This window comes from Rattus norvegicus, chromosome 19 (genome assembly GCF_021556685.1).
Source record: "Rattus norvegicus strain SHRSP/BbbUtx chromosome 19, alternate assembly SHRSP_T2T, whole genome shotgun sequence".
In the NCBI taxonomy this organism is placed as follows: domain Eukaryota; kingdom Metazoa; phylum Chordata; class Mammalia; order Rodentia; family Muridae; genus Rattus; species Rattus norvegicus.
The window spans coordinates 63387715-63406559 of NC_141552.1; the positions used below are offsets into that span (position 1 = coordinate 63387715).

At 54.5% G+C, this 18845-nt stretch overlaps 1 protein-coding gene and 1 long non-coding RNA gene across 4 annotated transcripts in view; one reads left to right on the forward strand and one right to left on the reverse strand.

The window, feature by feature from the left end:
- Positions 1–975: 975 nt before the first annotated feature.
- On the reverse strand, positions 976–10359 carry LOC102551361 (uncharacterized). 3 transcript variants are annotated; one of them, XR_015644210.1, is made up of 4 exons: positions 10194–10359; positions 1669–1757; positions 1376–1572; positions 976–1118 (listed from the first exon to the last, which is right to left on the reverse strand). It is a non-coding gene; the product is annotated as an uncharacterized LOC102551361 (long non-coding RNA). The 3 variants fall into 3 exon arrangements; XR_015644211.1 differs by having other exon boundaries at positions 1669–1839; XR_015644212.1 differs by lacking the exon at positions 1669–1757.
- A 402-nt stretch (positions 10360–10761) lies between these two features.
- Positions 10762–18845, forward strand: part of Gse1 (Gse1 coiled-coil protein) — a 355080-nt gene continuing 346996 nt past the window's right edge. The window contains exon 1 of the mRNA XM_087594689.1: positions 10762–12982. Within this exon, the coding sequence (XP_087450815.1) occupies positions 11048–12982 (1935 nt within the window). The 5' untranslated portion in view covers positions 10762–11047. The remainder of the gene's footprint in view (positions 12983–18845) is intronic.

The following is an 18845-nucleotide window of genomic DNA, read 5'->3' on the forward strand; positions in this document are numbered from 1 at the left end:
AGGATTCCAGTCTTTTCCGGGATAACTTCAGAACAAGAAGTAGAACTCTCAGCTCCTCTTGTGCTGTCCCACGTCTGCCTGGATGCTGCCTTGCTTCCCACCATGATAATAATGGACCGAACCTCTGAACCCGTAAGCCAATTAAATGCCTGCCTTCATAGTAGTTGTCTTGGTCAGTAAAACCCAAACTAGGACAGCACTCCTGAAGAAATCAGAAGACAACCTTCAGGAATCAATTCTCTCCCTCGACCCTATGAGTTCCAGGGATTGAACACAGGTCGTTAGGCTGCGCAGCAAGCTCCATCACCACTGGAGCCATCTTGCTCACCCAAGGAAAGAAACAACAAGAGCACATTGGTGGTGTCAGCCCTTCCCAAGGGGCAAGAGCTATGGCTGGGATTTAGGAAAGCTACATCATAGTTTCGACCTTGTGTGACCTTGAACGAGGTCTGTGCTGGCCTTGACTCTCCTATGCCCACTCTGTTGCTGTTGTTCACTCAAGCTTGGCCATCAGTAACAAGCCCTGTGATCTTGGGCAAGATGTTTGCCCTCTCTGTGTCAACCTCCCTCCCTGTAACCAGAAATCATACCCATGCGTTCGGATATAGAGAGGAATAGGGTGACTCACACAGAGCCGAGGGACAGCGGAGGCACCAGGTCACGATGACAAAGGGACCTTAGTCAAAGAACCACCCTGCTAACTCTGTGATCCTGGACCTGGGGGTTGGGGGGAGTCGCTAACCCAGCCTGAAGAGCAGGTGGGAGCAAGGACTGTAAGCTCCCCGTTCCTGCCTGTGGGACCCTGCAGAAGGCAGGAAGGAGCTAAACGGCGCTAGAACAATGGTTCTCAACCTGTGCATTGAGATCCCTTGGGGGTTTCTTATCTCGTATATCCTGTAAATCAGATATTTTCAATACAGTTCATAAGTAATTGCAGAATTAACAGTTGTAAAGCAAAACAAAACAATTGCATGGTTGGGGGTCACCACAACATGAGGAACTTATATTAGAGGGTCGCAGCATAAGAAAGGCTGAGAACCACTGGGCTGGGGTGTAGGCGGGCTGCACTTTTAAATGTGTTTCTCCTTCAGCGGGAACCGTTTCTGAGTATTGCTGACCTGTGAAAGGAACACATGTTCAGAGACATGTGGGGACACACTTGTGCTTGCACAGCCCAACAAATACCAAGTCTCGACCTCTGAACCCACATGGGCAGCATCAGGCTGCTCAGGTGGGCTAGGCGTGCCTGCCTTGCAGCAAGGTGGCCTGCAGGGCCAGCCTGGCTGTCAGACATTGAGGGAGGCATCAGGAAGGGCTGAGTGGGGAGTTGGTGAACCGCAGGACTGATAATGACCACAGGTAGGATTTGAGGCACCTTGTCTAGTGTGCAGGAAGTGTGCACACCTCCCTGGGCTTAGAGTCCCTTCCATTCACGGCTGTCCATTCCACAAGCCTCGCTGTCAACAGAAGACGTGGACTGGATATGCAGGAAAACACCAGCAGCTTTTGCCTCAGATGGAAACTCCTCAACCTGCCAAGGGTCAAGTTCAGCCAGCCACTGTGCTGGAGGTTCTATGATGGAAAAGAACCGATGTGGTGCTCATTATAAAAGGAGATTCACAGGAAGGACTGGGGCACGGGGGGAGGGAGGTGGTTTGTGATGGCTACCTGCTGGAGAGGCTGAGAAGCCAAGAGGTATGGGAGCCGAAGGCCTGGAGGATTATGGGATGTCCCTGATCTTCAGTCCATGCTGGAGGCTGATGAAGTCGGAGTTGATGTCAGGGAAGGATGGTGACAGTGTGATGGCGGTGACAGCAGCAATGGGGTCAGAGGCACAGCCTAGCAAGGAACAGGGGCAGGCAAGCCAACAGCATTGCAAGCAGCAACATTGCAAGCAGGGGCATTGCAAGCAGGGGCATTGCAAGCAGCAACATTGCAAGCCAACAGCATTGCAAGCAGCAACATTGTAAGCCAACAACATTGCAAGCAGCAACCTTGTAAGTCAACTGCGTTGCAAGCCAGTAACATTGCAAGCAGCAACATTGCAAGCCAACAGCATTGCAAGCAGCAACATTGTAAACCAACCCTGTTGCAAGCCAGTAACATTGCAAGCCAGCAATGGTGCCCGGTGCCTTTTCTTAAGGCCTCTGTGCTGTTACAGGAAGGAGCTGCCACTTCTCAGTTTTATCCAGAAGTTCACCCTTGCTGGGAATGCCTTAACAGAGCTGCCCAGGGGCATGTCTCTCAGTTGATTCCAGATCCAGTCAAGATCAACCTTCACAGCTATCCCTCTGTGGCCCGCACAGCAATACAGAAGTTACGGTACTGCTTTGGCAGCAGCAGGGACAGGCAGAGCTGGAGTGTGGCTCACTGGTAGGGCACTCTATTCCACACACACAGAGCACTGGGTTGCATCCCTAGTGATACACATGAACGCGTACACATGGAAAACTGCACGTGGGAAAAGTCAGGCATAACATGGAGCCATAAGAAAGACCCAGAGTGGGGCTGGAGAGATGGCTCAGCGGTTAAGAGCACCCGACTGCTCTTCCAGAGGTCCTGAGATCAATTCCCAGCAACCACATGGTGGCTCGCAACCATCTGTAATGGGATCTGATGCCCTCTTCTGGTGTTTCTGAAGAGAGCAGCAGGATATGCATATAAATAAAGTAAATACGTAAATCTAAAAAAAGAAAGAAAGAAAGAAAGAAAGAAAGAAAGAAAGAAAGAAAGAAAGACCCAGAGCGAGCACAGGACATGGTCTTCCCTGCAGACCATGTGTTCATTTTGTGACCCAAGGCCCAGCCTTGAAATTATGGCAAGCAGACAAAGTATAGGTGTCTCATGTCATCCCAGCACCCAGAAGGTGGAGGCAGGGGACCAAGGTCATCCTCTATATATGCGACTCTTGAGGCCAACCTGGGTTACCTGAGACTGTCTTGGTTTATTTTTGTTGTTGTTGTTGTTTTGTTTGCTTTAAAAAAAAAAAGCCACGGATGGCAGACTCCTTTAGTCCCAGCACTCAGGAGGAAGAGCCATGTGGCTCTGTGTAAGTTTGAGGCCCGTCTGGTCTCCATAGTGAGTTCTGAGCCAGGCAGGACTCTGTAGGCATCTCTTGTGTGTGATAGCCCAGAACAGAGTGGTGAATGGTACTCAGAGAGGTCGGGGAAGGGCAGCTGGAGGGATGACCGGTGATGGTGCTTTGGGTAGGTTTCTTCTGGGGGGTGATGGATGTTCAAAGTTGACAATGGAGCTAGCTGTGTGGCTTGGTGACCACTCAGCCACAGAACTGTCACCTGCACGGTGGACTGTGTAGTCTGGGAATGTCATCTCTGTAGATGGGTTTGAATTGGATATGGGATGCCTGCTGAGGGGGTGGGGAAGGTGAGGTGTCCCAGGAGGCAGAGCAAGCTGGTCAAACCCTAATTTGGTCTGTGAAAATGAAGGGAGGTGTACCCACGTGGTCACACGCTTTTCTTGGTGCTTTAGGAAGAGGTTTTCAAAAGCACAAAACCTAGCTAGGCGTGGCAGCTCACTCCAGCAGTCTGAGAGAGTGAGGACAGCTGGGGTGACAGTGGGACATCCTCTCAGGAGAAGACGAGATGCCATTCTCCAGTTTAGTGTGAGACGTGGTTTAAGCCCACTGTGAACAAGTCCAGGATAGCCTTGCCACTCTAGAGGGAATGCCAGGAAGATAGCTGGGGCTGGGACCGGGGCAGGTTATGACTACTCAAAGGGACTCCAAGGCTGTGGACAGAGCCTGGGAAAGGCCACTGAGAAACTCTGGGTCTGAAGGTTTGGAGACCTAGTTGAAGGCATAGCCACCAGTGGTGGGATAATGAGCAGGACCACCAGCTTCCGGGGCAGGACACCAAGAGAGACAGGAATGCTTTTCCGGGGAACGATTCAGACCGGCAGGCCTTCAGGCCAGGAGTTGTACATATGGGCAGGGGATGTGGGGTGGGGTTGTTAGAGCAATGCACTCAGACCAGCTATTCTGGGTTCAAAATCGACCCTGACAGCTCCCAGCTTTGTGACCTTGGGGACATGGGACCACTGTTCAGAGCCTCAGAGCCCCATCTGTAAAACTAGCAGTAGGGCTCACGTCTTTAAAGTGCACATAGCTCCCAGCACCTAAGCATCCAGCACTTAGTGTACACTTGGTAATTATTACTGTCTTTGTCACCTGGAGGATTAAAGCTCATACTATACATCCACTGACTGCGGGCCAGGTATGTTCGGAGGTTGGAGGTCACACTCCTCTTCTAACTTTGCTCCCCTCCCCCGACCCCTCATGCTCTGCCTTTTCCAGAACCCCTGGGGCTTGGACACTTGGGAACCAACCACATCAAGGGTTTTCTGCTACAAACCAGAACCTTGGAGATGCCAGTGGTGAGGGAGTTTTCGAGCACACACAAGATTTATGTGGAGACTCCGTCCTGTTAGCCCCACACAGGTCAGCTCTGTGCTCTCTTATCAGAGGGTTTTCACAAGGCTCTGAAGTTAACTGTAGCATCCTCGAGTTCCCGGGCAGGAGAGCCAGGATGGGTCATGGACTGTTGTTGTCTCCTGCATCCCACGCCCCAACCCTACGCTGTGAGCACAAGCAGGAATTTTCACAGAAGGGGCTTTGCAACTTACAGAATGCTCCTGCCTATCCTGTCTCTGTCCCAGAGAGGGACAGTGAGCTGTCACCTGCCACCTCCTTGCTCTGAGGTTGTATGTCTCAAAGAACAGTGGTTGCTGACTGAGACTGCATTTGTGGAAGCTGCCTGTTTAGCAGGTTAGAAGAATCATTCCAAGCACAGAATGGTGAGTTTAAGCCCTGGAGCTTCCTCATGGAGGAGAGAGAAGACGAGTCCCACAGATTGTCTCTGACCTCCATGACCATGGTGTGTCAGATACCTGTATTCTCTGTGCTGGCTTAGTTTTGCCAACTCGACACAAACCATTGTTTTGTGGCAGAGAGAACCTCAGCTGAGGAACGGCCTCCATCAGATTGGCCTGTGTACAAGTCTGTGGGGGGCATTTTCTCGATGGTTTATTGATGTAAAGGGGTCCAGACCAATGCGGGAGGCATCGGACCTCCATGGCTCCTCCCCTGCTCCTGCTTGAGTTCCAGCCCTGACTTCCCTCAATGACGGACTGCCATCAGGACCCGGTAAACTAAATAAACTTTTCCTCCACAGTCGCTTTGGTCAGGGTTATGTATCACAGCAATAGAAGACAAATTAGAATGTTCTCTCTTACCCTGCGCACATACCTACACATTGTGTATATATGTGTGTATGAACATATATATGACTATATATGTATGTATAATATGTATACATGTATATGTATACACATACACAATATACATATGTATATATACATATGCATGTATATAATATGTATACATATATGTACACATATACACACATATGATTATATATGCCTATATAATATCTATACATGTATATGTACACACATATACATGATACACATGTATATACATTATACATGTATATTATATATACACATATACACATACATGTACACACATATGTATGTACACAGATAATATATGATTATATGTTTATAATATGTATACACATATATACTTATATACACATATGTACATGCATATATACATATGTATATACACACACATATATATATAATCTTTAAAATGCATCAAAGTTTTCGCCAGCCTCATCCTTGTACCAGTCTCTGAACAAGTCCCTCCTTCTGGGGACAGTTCTAAGGCAACACTTCCACAGCCTGGGAGCATAGCTGTCAAATGCTAATGGGTGTGACTGGCTCAGAAGCCCCAGGCCAGCCACCCAGGGATTGGCTCCTGTTGGTTTGTTTGTTTCGCTTTTAATTGTTCATAGTAACATTGTTTCCCTCTGAGGAGGATGCATATTTTTTTTTGCCAGTGTCCTCCTGTGTTTGAAGCTCTTTTAGTGGAAATTTGTAAAGTGCTTGTTCTATTCAGATGGAAGGAAAAAGGACAAAAGGAGGGGGAGAAGAGTAGGGGGAGGAAGAAGGGAGCAGAGGGGAGAGGGAAGTTGGAGAAAAAGAAGGGCAGCCAAAGATTGTCTTCCCTTTGAGCCCCCAGCTAGCTGGAGGGCAGACACCGGGTGGGAGTGGGGGGGGCTGGTTGCTTCTGTAGCTGCAGATGGACAGAAGGTAACTGGGTTCTGGGATGGATGCTGCAGGGGTGCACACGCAGGAAGGAGGTGCAAAAGGCCCAGGGAGGAAGATGTCAAAACTGGAGGGCGGGTAGCTGGGGCCCTTGGAGGAGTTTCAGTTTGACTGCAGGCTCTAGGGAAGAATGAAGGATAGAACAGCCAGAGATGCAGAGGGGGAGGGTGGTGCCTGTGGACTGTTTTGTTTTGAATATCTTTATTCTTTGAAAATTCCATACTTGTCTTTTGCTCTCACCTGGCCATGCTGGGTATTTATTTATTTATTTATTCATTCATTCATTCATTCATTCATTCATTCATTCATTCATTCTGCAGCCCAGGCTGGTCTTGAACTCTCCATCTCCAGGATGCTAGGATCACAGGAAGTGCCATCCTGCCAGATGGCCTGATGATTCTAGAACAGAAGGCACCATGAGGTTTGGAGTCCTGCGTCCCTGGTCCCAACATTGATTGGGCCCTGTAAAACTAGGACAGTGCAAGGCAGGTCAGCTGGGGCTCAGCCCCTTGGGAGAAGCAGCCGGAAACAGACACAGTTCTGTGTGGTGCTGGGACCTGGAGACAGCTAGTGGGAGGTTGGGAGAGGCTCCCACAGGCAGCTGCAAATGTGGGCTATGTCTAGATTCTCTGTACCTCTGCGGTATGTCTCTACAGAACCTGTAGGCTGTGCTTTCTCTGCTCTGAGCCAGGGGTGCTGGGAGACGCAAGGTTATCCAGGCTTTGGAGAGCGACAGGCACGGAAGGAACATGACCCTTCCACAGCTGCAGTCAGGGGATGGCTCTGCTGGGTACCCTGAGTCCAGATGCTATGACTCTTTTTTTTTTTTTTTTTTTGGTTCTTTTTTTCAGAGCTGGGGACCGAACCCAGGGCCTTGCGCTTCCTAGGCAAGTGCTCTACCACTGAGCTAAATCCCCAACCCCAATGCTATGACTCTTGACAGGCACAGGTGGATGGCTCTGTCCAGTTGGAGCTTTGTACGTCTGAACAGCCGTGCTTGGTGCTGGAACAACTTGGGAACATGAAGTAGAAACTAAGGAGCCTTGGTGTGTTGGACATCTGGTACCACACAGTTGGCCCTGTGTCCAGACCAGAGGCTGTGAGAGTTTCAGTTTCCTAAGGTCCTTAGTCGGGAACGCACAATGACAGATGAGACTCAGGCAGTCTCTGCTTCCCGCTGGACTTAGCATGAACCTCCCCTGAGCTTACTAAGGAGCCTGGGGGTGGGTTCCCTCACTCAACCTGCTCCTATGGGCTGGTTTCTCCTCATTCTGAACCTCAGTCCCCTCATGGAAGCAGGGGCACAATGCCACAGCCCACGTGCTTTGTAGGGAGCAGGCGTTAGCTCTCTGAAGGACCAGAACTGCATTCAGCACTTACCCAGCCTGTAGGGATTTTTTTTTTAATTTTTTATTTATTTATTTATTTTTTTGGTCTGGGTCCCTGAGCTCTTTTCCTTTTAGACAGGGTCTCACTGCCCAGGCTAGCCTTGAACTTGAGCTCTTCTTGCCTCGGTCTCTGGAGAGCCTACCCTGTCAGAATAGCCTAGGTTCTGCTTCTCTCAGCCCTAAAGAATGTGTCCTTTTGTTAGCTCTGCTTTCCTGAGACAGAGGCTGAAAGAGCTCAGGAGTACCCCCCCTCCCGTCCTCCCCCGCCCCTCAAGTCGAATAGCTAGCTAGTCAGTGTTGCTGTGATGTCAGTCTGGTGTGTCTGGCTGTGCTGTGGCTCTGCCACCATGTCACCCACCCCCATATGACTCAGCAGCATCACCTGTCTTCTTCCTCCTCTGATCTGTGCCAGGGGATTTCCTGAGTCATTCAGCCACTGAGAGAAACAGAACCCACTTCCCCACCCCCTTCACACACAGAAGCACACACATAAATATGCGTACCCATGCACGTACACTCACGGGCCTGCACAGTATACACATGCTTGCATGTAAATACAAATACACGTCTGTATAACACCAGGCATCAACACACATAAACACATGCATGCACAGTCCATACATGTATGTCTGGACTTGTGTATGTGAATACATATGCACGTGTATAGGACCCTGCACGAGTACAAACAAACATATGTAAAACAGGCATGTATGCCTGTACTTGTTCACGAAAACACGAATACACATATATGTGTATGGACACAGCACATGTATGTATTAACACACACGCACATGCTAAAATGAACACATAGTCTCCCATCATGTCAGCCCTCTGTGCCAGGCATCTCTCTTGCTCTCACTTGAACCACCATGGAGGAAGCTTGTGCCCATTGCACAGAACAGGAGACTGAGGTTTGTAGAGTTAAGAGGTCTGCCTCTGGGGTTGGGGATTTAGCTCAGTGGTAGAGTGCTTGCCTAGCAAGCGCAAGGCCCTGGGTTCGGTCCCCAGCTCTGAAAAAAAGAAAAAAAAAAAAAAGAGGTCTGCCTCTGCCTGAGGTACACACGGCTGGCAGAATGGGGTTTAGGGCTTTGGACTTAGGTATGAAGCCAGTCTTAGCTATGCTGTGTTTAGGATGGATGGATCTTGGCTCTCAAGAGATGAAAGGGTGCATGCAGGAGGCAGAAGATGGCAAAGGAAATAAGAAAGAAAATGGATGATGAACAGATGTGGAGGGAAAACAGCAGCCCCAGCTAAGATGCTAAAGATGAGCCTTGAGGGCTCTGATGATGGGCAGCTGGGCCAGGCTCAGGGGCCTTGACCTGGGCAAGCTTAAAAAGGCACAGCTTCCTCAGGCTTCTTCCTAAGGGGTGACATACCCAGGCCCTTCCTGGGTAAGAACAGACAAGGTTCTTTTTATGAGGGAGCCCCTTTTGTCAGCCTCTCCTCTAACAAGGTATGAACTCGGCTGGCAGCCAGGGGATGCCTCCCGCCCCGTTCTGTGAGACAGGTTGCTGAGCCAGCATTTTTCTGGGCCGGGAAGGGACAGTGTCCCATCCTCTGTCATGTTGACACCCCACCCCGGTTGATTCTGGAGCCCTGGAATGTCAGGGACTCCCATGGGGTCCTTTCTTCTGCTCATTTGAAGGGGAAAGGAGCTTTGTTTACATGTCAGCTCACCGCTTGCCTAGGAAGCGCAAGGCCCCGGGTTCGGTCCCCAAACCAAAAAAAAAAAAAAAAGAACCTACATGTCAGCTCACCAAGTGGGGGAGGGGGGCTCCTGCCTTTGGGGTTCAGGCACCACCTCCGGCTGGCAGGGTAGACAGCTGGAAGCTACTGGAAAGTAGATGGTCACAGTTCTGAAGCTCCGAGGGTCCTTTTACAGATGGGAGACTTGAGAGAGGTTTAGAATTGCTCGGCAGCCCAGCCTGAGCCAAGGGGCACCATCTGTGTGTGTGTGTGTGTGTGTGTGTGTGTGTGTGTGTGTGTGTGTACACATGTGTGTGACTGTGTACCTGGGAGGCGCCAAGGACTGTCTCTAGCAGCTTCTGGGTGACAGGGGCCAGATGTCTGCCTGGGGGAGGCCACATACTCCTAGCAGAACCCTGCTGCCTGGGTCTGAATCCTGCCTGGCCTCTTCTTTTGAGTCATAAAATGAGGGACATCCCACGTTGCTCCTTGGGGGAAGTAACTAGGAAGCATGTAACCGCTCTGAACTTGGGGTGCAGAAGGTTTGTCTCTGTGTTAAATAACTACAAATGTATCTGCATACAATTCGTTAAGTCCTGGATATCTGGTCTCCCGCAGGAACACTTTAACAAGAAGGAAAAGGGCACAGAGAGGTTGAGTTCTTAGTCCCAGGACACACAGTACCCTTCTTACTTCTACCCCTAGGGTGATCTGGTGGGCCCTGTCTAGTCAGAGGGAGGGGAGAGATAGGCTGGGAGGACTGTCTCCAGGGTGATGCAGGAGACAACTCCTTTTCCCTCTGTCTTCAAAACTAGGGCACTGGGCTTAGAAAGGTGACTCCAACCCCGGGCTGCTGAAGGGCTAGGATCTCCCCAGATCTTGGGGGGGGGGTATCCTTCCCAAGCCTCCCTGGGCACCCATCGTCCTCACCTGGCACTAGCGCGTCCTGCTTGACCTTTCCTTAAAGATCAGCGGCAGCGGCTGATGGGTTTCGTGGGTCCCAAAGGAGACCCTTCACACAGCCCGAGCTACGGGCTGCAGAGTCCCTAATTGGCGCAATGAATCACCGCGGGCTCCTGCTGGACACAGAAGAGACAGAGGAGCTGAGGCCTATTGTGCCATAGTTTGGGACACAGGGGGTGGGAAAGGGTAAGGAGGGAGGAGGAGGGGTGGAGGGGGGAGTTGGGGGAGACAAGAGGTCAGGGGAGGAGGAGGAAGGATCGGGAGGAGAGGATGAGTCAGGGGAGGAGGGGCGGAGGGAAGGTAAGAAGAGGAGGAGGATTAGAAGGAGGAGGAGGAGGTAGGGGAGGAGAGGAGGGAGAGGAGGATTAGGAGAAGGAGGAGTCGGAGTCAGGGGAGGAGGAGCCGGGGAAGAGGCGGGCAGCAGGGCGGTGCGAGGGAGGACTTCCCCGCCTCCGCCTCCCTCCCGCGCCCTCCGCCCCGCGCCGCCCCGCCTCCCTCCTCCCCAATTAAATGACCCGACGCTCGGGCCGGCGCCGGAGCTCGCACATGCGGCCGCCGCAGCCGCCCGGGGCCCGTCGCCACCGCCGCCACTGCCGCCACCGCCGCGTTCCGGGCGCGCTCTCCGGCGCCGCCTGGGCCCGCGCCGCCACCCGCCAGGGACTCGGCAACCCCAGGCACCGCCGGGGAGACCCTCGGTGCGCCCCGGGCCGCGTGCGCGCCACCGCGCGCCAAACTTTGCGAGTTGGGCGCGGGGCCTCGGGGCGCGCGGCCGGAGCAGCGGCAGCCGCGGGGCGCGCGGAGGCGGGCGCGGCGGCCGGGCCATGAGCGGCCGGGCGGCGCCGCTCTCCCGTAAGCAGCGGCTCATGGCAGCGGCGGGCGCGGCCCTGTCGTGCTTCATCTGCGGCGGCGGCATCGCTCGCGGCAAGGAGCTGAAGCTGCCGGTGAGGCCGGCGGGCCCCGCGCAGCCCTTCTTCCCGTTCCTGCAGCAGCAGGAGCCGGCGCCCGGCGCGCGCGGGCTGAGCGCGACCGATGGCTGCGTGCTGGTGTGCGCCGTGTGCCGCTGCTTCCTGGCCGAGCAGTGGGCCGCCTTCGAGCGCGCGCGCACGCCCGTGGACAAGCGCGTGTACTGGCTCAAGAGGCCGCACCAGTGCGACGCGAGCGCGGGCGGCCGGCGCGGGGCCCGCGAGTGGAACACCGAGGACGCGCGCGACTCGGAGCTGTCGGAGCTGTCGGACGCCGACGCGCTGCCCGAGCCAGAGCCCGAGCCGGAGCCCGAGCCCGAGCCGGAACCCGAGGATGCGCACGATTCCACCAAGTCTGGAGCCCGGCGCCGGCGCACGGGGTCAGGGGCGCACTGGGCTCCCGAACCGCGGGCCAGCGTGCTAAGGGGCATCCAGGAGCCCTGGCCCAGCCCCGCTGCATCCGACGGCACGGACGGCGCCGCCTCCAGCCGTCCCGCGGCGCTCCCAGAGCGCAGCAACACCCCTGAGGGCAGCGACGTCGCGGGGAGCCTCGGGGACGAAGGTCTGGAGCGGCCTCCCCGGACGCCTGCGGACAGCCAGGCCCGCTGTTGCTACGTCTGTGGCTCAGCGCTGTCACCGGCCTCGCAGCAGCAGATCCACGTGCAGAAGCAGGAGACTCCCTCCCAGGCGCCCTTCTTCCCCTTCTTGTGGCTGCACAGCCCCCCGCCCGGTGCCCAGCCCATCACCGAGGCGGGCAGCACCCTCGTGTGTCCCTGCTGCTTCTCGTCCCTCACGCACCAGTGGCAGAGCTTCGAGCTGGCCAACGTGCCTGTCCTGCAGCGGCTCTACGTGGTGCCCCTGAACAGCCACGCCCCCGGCATGGCCTCCAAGGCCCGGAGACTCCCTAGAGAAGAGGGGCCCGCCCCCACCGCGGGGCTACTGAGGGAAGCCTGCTACCTCTGCGGGGAGGACTGTACGCGGGATGCCCGGGCTGTGCCCTCCCGCCTTGTCAACGGCAACTCTGGGGGCTCCATGCACTTCCCCTTCCTTAGCCTCCTGCCCTGCCCACCTAATGCTCGGCCCCCCAATAAGCGCTGCGAGGTTCGCAGCTGCCCCAAGTGCTTCAGCGTCCTGGAGGACGTCTGGGCCCTGTACCGAGCATCGCACAACCGTGAGCTCATTAGCTCGGTGCAAGGCTTCTTGGGCAGGTACCACCAAGCCTTCTCCGCCTCGGACCCTACCCTGAGCGAACTGCCCACTTCTGCGCAGGGAGGTCCGCCTGCCGTCTGCTACATCTGCGGGGCTGAGCTGGGGCCCGGCAAGGAGTTCCAGCTCAGCATGAACCCCGCCAGCCACCTGGGCGAGAAGGAACCCTTCTTTCCTTTCCTCACCGTCTATCCACCCGCCCCACGGGCCAGGCCTGCAGACTCCACAGGCCTGGTGGCAACCTGTGTGCTCTGCTATCATGACCTGCTGGGTCAGTGGCTACAGCACGAAGCCAGATCCGCTCACCAGGCTGTCAGCGCCTGGTCAAGGCAGTACCAAGTGGACACGTTCGTGTGCTTCTTCTGTCAGCAAGAGAAGAAACGGTGTTTGGGGCTGAAGTCCGTGAGAGTGGCCAGGCTACCCTTGTTCCTGTATACCCTGAGAGCCAGCCACAGCCTGTTGGTGGATGATGGCCGGCAGCTGATCATTGGTGCCTGCGTGGAATGCGGGACCCTAGTTTGTGCAGGCCAAGGGCTTACGAGCCCTGGACCCATGGGCTGGAGCTCCCCAGCAGCAGGAGTAACAAAGGTAAGCAGTGGCTTTCATCTGGAGCATCTGTGCTGGCAAAAGAGAGAAGTCGTCTGTTCCTTGGTGATATCATTGGTTCAGCGTGGCGTGTCCCCAGCAGGAGGCGTTCTCTTTGGTTTGCTAGTTTGACTGACCTTGGAGGCATGGGGCAGGAGGTTAGAGGATCTGGGGGCAGGAGTGGTTGAATAGCTGCTGTTGGAATCAGCAGGCACAGGGCTGGAGCTGGGCGTGTTTGCTGCCCATCTATCAAATGGAGGAAGTTCAGGGCAAGGCTGTCGTCCGCCTGATAACATTGGTAATTAGTGCTGCCACGCAGGTCACCCGGAGGTCCCGGTCGAGAGTTCCTCTCGCTAGCTCCTGGCTGCCTTCTCCTTCCCAAGATTCTCACCCAAGTGCCTTTCGTCTGAGTCTTCCTGATGGTTTTATGAAGCAGATGGCAACAGATTTCAGACATGTAGGCGTGGGACACAGGCGCATGGGACTTGGGACAGTGGCCTAGACAACCTTTGCAGTGGATAGAGTCTCTTCTTTGGGAGTCAGCTGCGTGGAGCTGGGCAGAGGCCTGGGGCCTGTTCTCAGGATGCAGCTGTCTCCCTGGGACAGTCTGGACCCTGGGACATTGGAACCCAGCTTTGTAGGAGCTGGCCAGGTGGCCCTGGGGAAGGGGGTGGCAGGGAGGTATCTGGTGGCACTCACTGTTCTGCCCTTGGGCTGGGATCCTAATTCCTCCCAGACTGTCCTATCCTGTTCTGGACAGAGAGGCCTATGTGGTAGTGACAGGCCAGGGCCTTGCAGACAGACACAAAGGTGGATAGGTGGGACCGGCTCAGGAATGGTTGTTTGTGTTTCAAGTGTCTAGGTCCTGCAACCTGTGTGTGTGTGTGTGTGTGTGTGTGTGTGTGTGTGTGTGTGTGTGCGCGCGCGCGCACACACACATGTAGGTGATGTCTGGGCACACGAAAGCTAACTTATAAAGCAGCCTCTGATGTGATGCCTGGGTGCTCTTTTCCTGGCTTACAATCCCCCTGCCTCACACACTGCCCTTATCCTTCCTCCCCAGTTTGGACTGGAGGTATCTTTAAAGCTTTGACAGCATCCATCTAGTTTTTTTTCACTAAGCAAAGAATCACCTGCTTCTGGCGTGGGACACCAAGCCGTTCCTCAGCCACAGGTGTGTGGCAGCCAATGAAGCTGTTGCTGGGTCTTGGAAGGGACAGCTTCACAAGGCCTGAAGTGCGAGAGAAGAGCTTGGCTCTGGGGCAAGACAGGCCTGGTCCCTGCCTGCCGCTGTCTTAGCAGCCGAGCTGTCTGCCAACAAGTTCTTATCCTGGCTGGGCTCAGTTCTCTTGGCTGAGAAGTAGGAATACAGGCCACATGGTTTGTAGGGACATTCTGATAATTAAATGAATCAGGGGACATTTGAATGTCCCCAGCCAAGCTCCCTGTGTTGAAGCCGCTCCTGATGTCCCTCGTCTGGGCAGCAGGCACAGGGCAGTTTTCAGCGGTTAAGGCTACAGCCCCAGGCCAGATGCATGCTGGAGGTTTGCTACAGCGCTGTGTGGGTGGTTGATGCTCCCTGGGGGCGTGGAGTTTTCTCTACAGAGAGCCTACCTTGTGCCAATTTGACCTCGGTAATGAAAAGAAGCTTGGGTCCCAGGCCAGCACTGTCTGCCGGCCCTCCCCCTACTCCTGTGTCCACCCACGGGGCTTAGCTGAGCATTCAACCATCTTCTGCCCTGTCCTTGGCCCTCACCTTGTCCTGTGGACCTTCTTACTCCCACATTGAGACCCAGGTAAACCCCTAGGCTTCTGACTTCCTCACAGCCAGCAGGTGGCTGAGGGTTCCTGTCTGGAGTTCAGGGCCTCCTCGAGCCCTTGGGGCTCAGCTCCAGCCATTTGCCTGAGTCTCATCCGAACCGGGTAAAATAACAAGGAAAGTGCAGAGACCGGAAGAACCCTGCAGCCCTGGGATGAGCAGACCGAAAGTACCAGATTGATAGCCATTGCAGAGAGGAAGATCTTGGTTTCTGTACTGAAGGGCAGCTTGAATGAAGGCATGGGAAGGGAAAGGGATACGTCTACAGCCCTCTGAGGTGATAAGACCAGGCCAGGCCTGTGCTGCAGTCGGGTGGTGGCAGGCATGTCTCAGACTCCACTACAGCCATGTCGGGAAGGAGGGGTCACTGAGCTCCCAGGGTCCAAGGATGCCGGAACGGAGCCCTCTGCCCTCTGCCCTTCCTCTGCGCTCCTGTTCTTCCCATTTATCCCACAAATATTTATAGAGAGCCTGCTTTGAGGCAGGCACTGTTCCAGATGCTGGGATCCGGTGGCAGGCACAGCCTGCGGCATCCCTGGGGAGGGACAGGCACAGAAGGTCCAAAAGGCCGTTTCCCGCAGCGCTGAGAGCCGTGAGGCCAGCAGCCAGGCTGGGTGCAGTGCAGAGACAAGTGGGAGCTGTGCAGAGGGCCAGGCTCCTGGGTTGTCAGGAGTGGAGACATAGGCACAGCCTCTGCCTTGTCCCCAGGCTGGCTCCCCACCCCGCCCCCTCCCCTTAGCCCCTGAGTTTCCCTTTCTTCCTGTGTGCTGGCTGTCTGAGGGCTTAGCTGGGAAGCAGAAGGGCCTTGCAAGGGCCAAGGGGAGACACTTGGTGGGGACAGGTCATAGTCCAGAAACTCCTGGAATTTTGGAACCGTGGTAGGTGCTCCCTGGAATGAATCAATATGGAAAAGAATGTGTCTAAGAAGACAGGATGGGAAGGAAGGGAGATGGTACCCAATATCCTCCAGCTGGATGCTGGCAGAGGGACCCTCACTTGTGTCCTGCAGGCCATGCCACCCCGGTTGTAGCACGGCTTAGGCAGTGGCCAGGTTGGGCCAGGGAGGGCTGCAGCTCCCGCTCTTCCTGGACCCAACATCCTCACTCCCATCCTATGGGAACTGTGGAACCCCAGGTTTGCCTTAAGACAGACCTGGCCTGAATCTTGGCGGAGCAGGCTGTGTGACCTTGGGTCTGACCCTTGACCTCCCCAAGCCTTGATTTCCACAGCTGAGTGACAGACGGTGCTGCTTTTCGATGGCTGAGTGGGGGACCTCGGCTACCCGTTCCCAGCATGCCTTCTCGCTGTCTGTTGCTGTGAACGCTGCCTCTGCTCCCAGTCAGTCCTGTCAGAGGTGGTGGGAGGGTGGCCGGGTTATGAGTCTGGGTACAGTCTCATGAGGAGCCGTGATCCCTGTGTCCATGGTTACCGTATCTCTCTCTCTTTTTTTTTTTTTTTTTTGGTTTTTTTTTTCCGGAGCTGGGGACTGAACCCAGGGCCTTTCGTTTGCTAGGCAAGCTCTCTACCACTGAGCTAAATCCCCAACTTTTAAATACTCCTGTGGAGGATCTACCCCCCAACCCCACCCCCACCTCATACTGTCCTAGGTGAGAAGGGAGCCCAGAGAGGTTAAGTAACTCAGCCATGGTCACTCAGCAGGTTCCTGCAGGGTAAGTAAGCATGGGGCCTGAACTCTGCTCTGGAATCTGTCCCATGTTCTAACCTGCCCTGCCCTCTGTCCCCTCTGTCCTCTAGCTCTGAAGGTTGGCCATTCCTGGAGGGTCAATGGCTCTTCAACCCCATCCAGTCACTTGAATTTCTCAAGGACAGAGACCTAGGAAACCCTGTTGGAGATCCTGCTATCTCTGTTACCCCCCTCTTTTTTCTCCCTGGCCAATAAAGGAGTACCTCTGCCTCTCCCCACCCCACATGGCCAGATGTTGCCTTTGGCTACCTCCCATCTTCCACTCCTATCCGTGGGAAGGTGCCACCCCTGAGACCGCCCTGTCCTCTCTCAGGGACCCGGGGCAACACCGACTAATGGAGCCTGCAGTTGGGTACCTGCTGTACCCCAGCCTGTTGCCAATCGTCATCTGGCTGAGCACCCAAGCCTAGTTATCACCGTGCTTCTCATCTGGGCACATCGCAGGTCTGCAGAGCTCTCTGACAGGGAGGCTGCACATCTGTCCCCTGCTTCTTGGCATGGTGCCATCATCATCTTCCCGCTCTGCAGGGAGGCTTTGGCCACCACCATTTGCCTCAGGCCCTCAGGATACCAGCTTAGGATCTTTCTGGAAGGTGCCAGACAGTGCTGGCACCTTCTTCCTGGCAGCAGCTGGGCAGCTGGGCCATGGGCCTCTCTGAACCCTCTCTCATCCGCCTCCCCTGCTGCCCCCAAGGGGATGTCTGTGTTTCCTTGCCGGTGCGGGAGCCTTCTGCTCAGAAGAATAAATTTTCCAGATGCCTTGCGCTAAACCTGGAAGAGATCGGAGCCTACTGGGAAAGAGGAAGAGAAGGCACAAGGTCTTAAAAACCGGAGCCTTCCCTGCAACCAGGGTGGGGAAGGGAGTAGGGCTGATGGCCAGACGAGTTTGCAAGGCTGCAAGCCTTATGTCTGCCCAGCCAGCTCTCCTGGGACCTTGCCTTGGCAAGGTTCATGCTACAGGGAGACCCTCTGGCAGACCTCGAGGTGGTAACTCGGGTCACATCATCATGGCTGTGGAGGACCCCACATCCTGAGTTCAGGTCCTCGGCCCCTGGTATCTGTGTTCTGGCCTGATGGTGGAGAAGCACAAGGCTTTGGCCCTGGTTTTCTGATTTCTTTGCCACCTGTATAGGACACACACGGGGCAGTGTGGAAGGAGTCTCTGCACTGCCATGTGACTCAGTTTCCCCACCTGTCCCAGCAGCAGGACTGGTCTCCAGGGCTGTCCTATGTTAAGGCTGTGGCTTGTGGCATGTGGGCACCCTGCTGTGGGGCTATGAATGGGAGCTTGCCCTCTCAGGGTGGGGTCCGCAATTAACTGTACAAGGCCAACAAGATGGCTCGGTGGGCAAATGCTATCTAGGCCCAAGTATCTGAGTTCAAACCCCAGAAACCCAGAACCTGCCTGCATGTAAAAACTTCCACAAAGTTGTCCTCTGGGCTCCCACATACATACGATAGCATTCAGAAGCCCATCCCCTACTCAAGCATATACATAAAAAGTAATAAATAAACCAGTCTAAATTTGCCATACAGGGGCTGGAGAGGTGGCTCAACCATTAAGAGCACTGGCTGCTCTTCCACAGGACCAGGGTTCAATTCCCAGCACCTACCCGACAGCGCACAACTGTCTGTCGCTACAGTAACTGAGGATCTGATGCCCTCTTCTGGTCTCCATAGGTACTACGCATGCTATGTTGTAAAGACATACATACAGGTAAAACATGTATAGACATAAAAAAAACCCAAATATTTATTCTTCACACCACACACACACACACACACACATACACACACACACACACACACACACACACACACACACGAACACGCTATTCTGTACAGTGCTGCGCCCCAGGACACCATGAGTTCTGTCCCTTGAGAACAACATAGTCAGGTTAGAATAGCTTGTACTGTGAGGACCCACAGGCCACAACCTATGTGCACTTTGCTGGTGGCTTCTCTGTAATACTAGCTGAGGAATTATGTGACAGTGCTGTGCCAGGGACCCAGCTGATGGTCCCTTCCCTACCCTCTCAGCTCTTTGGTCCCCAGTCTCACATAGATTCCACCCTGAGAGACGTAACATAAGCACTGAGAACCCTAGGATCTCACCCCAGGGCACCTGTCCACCTGGCCTCAGTTTTCCCCTTCTGTAAAATGGGTGTGTCTGGCAATGAGCGAAGAAGGTTTCATCTTCTGAAACTAGTACTCTAGTACTAGTGCCACTTACAAAAGCCCTGTTTCGTCTCTGTGCATGGCACGGAGGAGGTCTGCCTGTGTATCAAGCCCTGGGAGACATGGGTTGGGAATGGTGCAGTTGGAGGACAGACCATGGGTCA